General features: G+C 39.5%; 1 protein-coding gene across 1 annotated transcript; it reads left to right on the top strand.

The window, feature by feature from the left end:
- LOC107622966 (serine hydroxymethyltransferase 6) lies at positions 13–3,154 on the top strand. The gene is made up of 4 exons (XM_016325050.2): positions 13–1,297; positions 1,454–1,859; positions 2,104–2,205; positions 2,310–3,154. Exons 1-4 carry the CDS (start codon positions 245–247, stop codon positions 2,531–2,533), a joined length of 1,785 nt encoding a protein of 594 aa, XP_016180536.1. The 5' UTR covers positions 13–244; the 3' UTR covers positions 2,534–3,154.

Here is a 7,078-nt window from a genome sequence, read left to right as displayed (position 1 = left end):
GAAGGCAGAAGCAGCAGCGTCCAGGTACATCCCCCGAAGGGCGAAGACAGGCATCGACCATCCTTCTCTGTCAAATCCACCCCCTCTCCCTCTATTCATCCGTTTTGTTCCCTTCCCCTCTCAATAGGGTTAGGGTTTGGGTTTTCAATTTCAATCTCCATCTTCCCCCAAACACTTCAATCAATGACCCTAGCCTCTCACTCCTAGTTCATACTTCATATCAATCTCAATTTTACTTTCATCCATGGACTTGTCTCATCCCCACTCCAATTTGTCGCTCGGCTTCTCATCCTCTCACGCGTCGCCGCCACGCCGCCCTCCAATCCCCGACGAATCTATCACCCTCCAGCTCGAATCCAGCCTCCGTGACCCTTCCCACCCTCTCCCTCCGGTTCCCCTCCAGCTCCTCGAGCCCCAAACAGCCACCGATAACGGCAACCACGATTCCGAGTTCAACGACGCCGCCGACGATGAAGACGACAGGGACGTCGAGGAATTTCGCATCCTAGGCCACTCAATGTGCCTCAAGAGGCGAAGAGATTGCGATTCCTCATCCTCTTCCTCAATCTCTTCCTCCAAGAGGGTTTCCGTTTCCCACGAATCTGATCTCGAGGCACGGAGAGCTTTGGTTCGCTCATGGGGGAACCAATCCTTGCAGCTTGCGGACCCCGACGTCTTCGACATAATGGAGAAGGAGAAGAGAAGGCAGTACAGAGGGATTGAATTGATCGCCTCCGAGAATTTTGTATGCAAAGCCGTTATGGAAGCTCTTGGGAGCCATTTGACTAACAAGTACTCCGAGGGAATGCCCGGTGCTCGCTACTATGGAGGTAACCAATATATCGATGAGATTGAAACCTTGTGTTGTGAGCGTGCTTTGCTTGCGTTTAATCTTGACCCCAAGTGTTGGGGTGTCAATGTTCAGCCATATTCGTGTACCTCTGCGAATTTCGCAGTTTACACCGGGTTGCTATTGCCCGGTGATCGTATCATGGGGTTGGATACACCCTCTGGAGGGAACACTAGCCATGGTTACTATACTCCCAATGGGAAGAAAGTTTCCGGTGCCTCGATTTTCTTTGAGAGCTTGCCTTATAAGGTGAACCCACAAACTGGGTATGTTGATTATGAGAAGCTTGAGGAGAGGGCGCTTGATTTTCGTCCCAAGATACTTATTTGCGGTGGGAGTTCGTACCCTCGAGAATGGGATTACTCAAGGTTTAGGCACATTGCGGATAAATGTGGAGCTGTTTTGATGTGTGATATGGCACAAATAAGTGGGCTAATTGCAGCCAAGGTGTGAAAAAATCATCCTTCTGTTGCTTTTAAGTAGTTGTTTTACTTAATGCATTATTTATGGTAGCTTAGCTTGCATTTATGGCCCCTATCTGTTGTTTTGAAGAAACACTTATCTTTGGCTTGCTTTATTTTTATGGTTTTGTTATCTCCACAGGAATGTTCAAACCCTTTTGACTATTGTGATATTGTTACTTCAACAACTCACAAGAGTCTTCGTGGTCCAAGGGGAGGCATAATTTTTTATCGGAAGGGTGCAAAACCAAGGAAGAGAGGGATTCTGCTAAGTCAGGGAAATGAAAGTGATCAGTATGACTTTGAGGAAAAGATAAATTTTGCTGTTTTTCCATCGTTGCAAGGGGGCCCACACAATAACCATATTGCTGCTCTTGCTATAGCTTTAAAACAAGTGGCTACTCCTGAGTATAAGGCATACATGCATCAAGTGAAGAAAAATGCTCAGGCCTTAGCATCTGCTTTATTGAGAAGGAAATGCCGCCTAGTAACTGGGGGTACAGACAACCACTTAGTGCTTTGGGATTTAAGGCCTCTTGGATTGACAGGTATTGTATGACTGTCTCATATTATGATCTAATGTTGGTTGCTTCTTTGTTTGATAATGCTTACATTACATCTCAACTAGACTCAATTAGCTAGTTTGCATTGTTGAACTTCTACTTTTATGACAGTTTTTCTTTCTTGGATGACTTTCTTAAGTACTTTACAATCTCAAAGTTTTGCTTGTAGAGTTTGTAAATTTCAGGTTAATTTTTATTTATTTATTTTTTTGTTCTCTTTGGTTTGCAGGTAAATTTTATGAGAAGGTCTGTGAGGCATGTCATATTACTTTGAATAAGATTGCTATTTTTGGTGACAATGGAGTTATTATTCCCGGAGGTGTAAGAATAGGTAAGTGATGGTTCATTACATCTCAATCTTGAATGTTTTGTTTGCTTGGCATGCTTGATCTGATATACTTACCCTGCGGACGAATTTTATTTTCTATTACTCAGGTACCCCTGCCATGACTTCAAGAGGATGTTTAGAAGCTGATTTTGAGACAATGGCTGAATTTCTGTTTAGAGCCGCGCAACTTGCAAACGTATTGCAGAGGGAGCATGGGAAAATGCAGAAGACAGTTTTGAAGGGGCTTGATAGCAGTAGGGATGTTGTTGATCTCCGGGCTCGGGTTGAAGCTTTTGCAACTCAATTTGCAATGCCTGGTTTTGACATTTGAAGATGATGTGGCTGGTGGTCTGCCATTATTAATTGTTCATATATGCTATAGGAGTGAGTTGCCCTGCCCGATTGCTGCAAAAGCGACTCATCTTGGACTGCAATATATTTTGTTGTCGAAGTCATGTCCTCGTTGCCTTATACAGTGTCTTCATGTTTTCACATGTTGCAGTGAGCTGCAATATGGTACAGTACAGCACAGTACACAAGAGTGTACTGCTTTTGAGGTTTCTTTTGGTAATCAAGCATCCCATTCCCGCCTCAATGAACGGTGCACCACCACTGCTGATTGCAGCAAGTTGGCCATTAGAGGCTGGAACTGGGATCCTTGATCAAACGTCCTGCGTACAGAATTCTTGCCTGGTGAATCTGCAGAAAATAATTTATTTGATAAAGGTTAGATGCCTTGAATTCTTTTGCCTGCTTTTTGATGCTGAAAGCTATATTTACTTTCGTTCTTGCAGAATTTACCCTTCTGTGGGATAATTTTTGTACCGATGTCAATCAGAATACCGTGCCGTGTTAATTGTTAAATATATAGGGTTATTGTGGTAAATATGTGATTGCTTTGTACCCCTTTCATAATTATTCTTTTATAAGTAAATTATTTTCACACAAAAAAGAAATAGCTTGATGATACTTTACAATTAATGAAACATGTTTCAGAAGCGCTTGAATTCACGCAAGTATTAGCAGTTCTTGCTTGGTTGACTTGACCCATGGATGAGTTGAGTGTGGACATTGCGAGGTCCTTTTATATTGAATGTTTTGCCAATTGCCACCCCCCTGGAAGCCAGAATCGACGTTTTTTTAAAATCAGTTTAACATATTTAGGGATGTGAGATTCAGATGGGTATTTCATACTTGTATGTTTGGCAGAATTGAAGGGTAACTCTGTACCATGAAAAAAAATAAAAATAAAAAGAAAAAGGTTATTGATGGGAAATGGTGTTTGTAAAAGATCATGAGTGTGTCTTGGTTCAACCCAAGATTTTATGACATTTGGGAATCTCATCAAGTCTTAATCATAGAGTAAATTCCCGTAATAGTCCTGAGATTCGCATGAATACACAATGTAGTCCTTAAGATCTCAATTTTCCCATAGTAGTCCTCTAGATAGAGCTCCGAGCACTCATAGTGGTCTTTGGGCATATTAGAGACATATTTCTGGTGATGAGTCATCACCGGAATACTTACGTGGCGTCGTTTTGCCACGTTGAATGGCTTCAACGGCTAGTTTAGCTGACACGTTTTCAATTTATACCCATATTGGTCCTTCCCTCTATATTTAATCCTAAATTCCAAAATCCAAATCCCTAATCTTCTTCTCCGACACCTTCTCAATGCAGCAAACAGAGACGAGATACTTTCCTTATTCTGTTCACAAAAAATACACAATGCAATTATTCCAAAGTACATATTTCAAGAAAAAAAGGGTCTAGACTTTCATATAGAATGCTTCCAATTGTGGACTGCATTAGGCAATATCACTAACAACGGCATAGGAAAGCAATTGCAGTGTGAACTGAAATCACATGAATTGCCAAAATGTAACTCAGTCAATTAGTCATTTATATTTTACAAATGCAAAGAAGACAGAGATCAAATTCAAAGTTCACACATCACAGCAAATGCAAACATTCCATATTTCTATTTTTTTAAGTTTCCTCAACAACCAAACATTGATCACCAAGTACCAATGAAAAGTTCAAAACTAGAAGAGAGGAGATCGGAAAAGAGATCTGATCGGCGGCGAGAGAGAGTACAGAGGAAGTGACTGAGACTGAGAGTACCATACAATTGGACTGGTGAGCAATGCACCCATTCATCATTGGCAACTTCCGTTAAACTCTACCACCTTAATCTATTTGGCACTTTATCTCCTAGAATCTGTGACCTTCCAAGGCTAATTGAGTTGAATCTCTCAAAGAATTTCCTTTCTGGTCCAATTCCGGATGGTTTTGCTAATTGCCATAGTTTGGAGATTCTAGATCTTTGTACAAACAGGCTCCATGGAGAAATTCTAACCCCAATTTGGAATATAACAAAACTTAGGAAGCTTTACCTTTGTGAAAATTATATACAATGTAAGGTACTTGAAGATCTTGGGAACTTAGCTTCACTTGAGGAGTTAGTTATATATAGCAACAACTTAATAGGGAGAATTCCTAAATCAATTAGCAAGTTGAAGAAGCTTAGAGTTGTTCGGGCGGGACTAAATGCTCTCTCGGGACTAATACCAGCCGAGATTAGTGAGTGTGACAGCTTGGAGACATTGGGTTTGATGCAGAATTAGCTAGAAGGTTCTATTCCAAGGGAGCTTCAAAAGCTTCAGAACCTTACCAACTTGATTCTATGGCAAAACTCACTGTCCAGGGAGATTCCTCCTGAGATTGGGAACATTAGTAACCTGCAATTGCTTGCTTTGCATATGAATTCGTTCATGGTGATGTCCCGAAGGAGCTTGGAAGAAAGAAGTGGGCTGTCGTTCGGTGTTTGACAGGGTCAGAGACTGGGAGCTGTCGGAAAAGAAGGTTAGGGATTTGGATTTTGGAATTTAGGGTTAAATAGAGAGGGAGGGACCAATATGAGTATAAATTGGAAACGTACCAGCTAAGCTATTTAGCTTGGCGAAACGACGCCACGTAAAGCTCCGGTGATAACTCATCACTAGAAATATGCCCAGGGACCACTATGAATGCTCGGAACTCTATTTGGAGGACTACTATGAAAAAATTAAGATTTTGAAGACTACATTGAGTATTTACACGAATCTCAAAGACTATTATGGGAATTTACTCGTTAAAGATAATTCCCTAACTATTTGTTCATTGTAAACTTAACACTACCCTCGCAATTCGATCTTGCCTTAAACCCGAAATAGTAGATTCGACGAGCAAATTTATCAAGTGTATTCATCATTCTTCATCGTGGAAGGAAATCCTTAGATTCATATCAAATGAGATACTGTTTTGACTGAATGTTATGCTTATGTGTAATCAATAATCAATTGGAATGGGTGTCGTGTGTGGTTACGAGGTCTTCAAACTGTGACAACTAGATTTAAACCTATATATATTTCATAAAAGAATAGCTAAATAAAATCCTTTTTAGTTTCTTGATCGCTAATGAAACATAACAAAAGAATATAGTTCTGTGAATAAAGACTCATTATATTGAATTAATTCTAAAGTCACTCTCATACCCTACAATATATATTGTTGGTTAGTGATACGGAAAGATTAATTTCGCAAGGCAAGTATATCGAGTCGTATCAAGTAATAAAACTCACTTAGAGTGAGATTGATTCCACGAGAATTAAAGGATTAAGCAAGCAATAGCTAATTGATTATTCTAGTTAGACGGTTCATATTGGAATGATGAGTAAATAAGAAATGTAAATGACTAGAAATTAAAAGAAAGCAATAAATAGCTAAAAAGTAAATGACATAAATGTAGAGTACAAGAAAGTAAAGTGCAAAGGAAATAAAGTGCAAGAAAGTAAATAAAGGAAAGGTAAAATGCTAGAAAGTAAAGTGTAAGAAAATAAATAGCTAGAATTAAGAATAAAAAAACATTGGGATCAAGATAAAGAGATATTGCATTCTCATGATCAACAATTCTCATCTCCTCTTCAATCATGCAATCATTGATCTCTTGGCAAATCATAAGTAATCAAACCCCAATCTCTTGGTGATTTGATTTCTCTTAACTTGAACAAATGCCAATCTCTTGATCTAATTGCTCATGAGAAGAGATAAAGTTCAATTTCTGATTCAAAGACCACACAACTCTCAAGATATCAATTCAAAGTGGTTACCTGTCACATACCGGACTAAGAATTATCAATCAAGAGAATCATGAGAGAATAGGCTCAAACTGAATTCTATGACTCCTTTCTCAAGTTCATTATAGAATTCAAATAGATCTAATCCCTCTCTCGATAGTAATTAGATCTTTGAAATACAAAGACTCTCTCTAAAAAAGCAATGAAAGAAGAATTGAAGATGAAGAATGAAAATAAATCAATCCATTAAATTGCAATAGAGCTCTCTTTCCCAATTGAAAGAGTTAGTGACTCATTACTAAATATTTACAAGAGTGGGTATGAAAGAGAATGGAAGAGAAGTGTGGGTGAGAAGAGAGGAGTCCGAAGACCCCCTTCCCGAATGCATCCTAATGATGAAACTAAGGCCTATTTATAAGCCATCCTAAATTACAAATTCAAATGGAATTAGAATCAAATGAAAATTAACTATTTTAGATGATTCTTGTGGTCTTGATTAGTTGTCAATTGTGGGCTTGCTTACTTGAAATTTGAGTGGACTTTGAGTGAATTTAATTGAACCAAAATGAAGCTCTAGGGGTCACTTAGCATGTATAGAAGCCAATTTGGGCGTTGGTTTATCGAGCGCCCTTTATATTGGGTGCTGGTTTTCATTTGTCACGCGTACAGGTCGCCCACGCGTGCGCGTGATCCTCATTGCTGGCGTTGAGTAATCGAGTGCCCTTTTAATCCTAGTGCTGCTTTCACTTGTCACGCGTA

Source organism: Arachis ipaensis, chromosome B10 (assembly GCF_000816755.2).
Source record: "Arachis ipaensis cultivar K30076 chromosome B10, Araip1.1, whole genome shotgun sequence".
In the NCBI taxonomy this organism is placed as follows: domain Eukaryota; kingdom Viridiplantae; phylum Streptophyta; class Magnoliopsida; order Fabales; family Fabaceae; genus Arachis; species Arachis ipaensis.
Note: the sequence above shows the minus strand (reverse complement) of the source record. Positions and strands in the feature narration are given on the sequence as shown.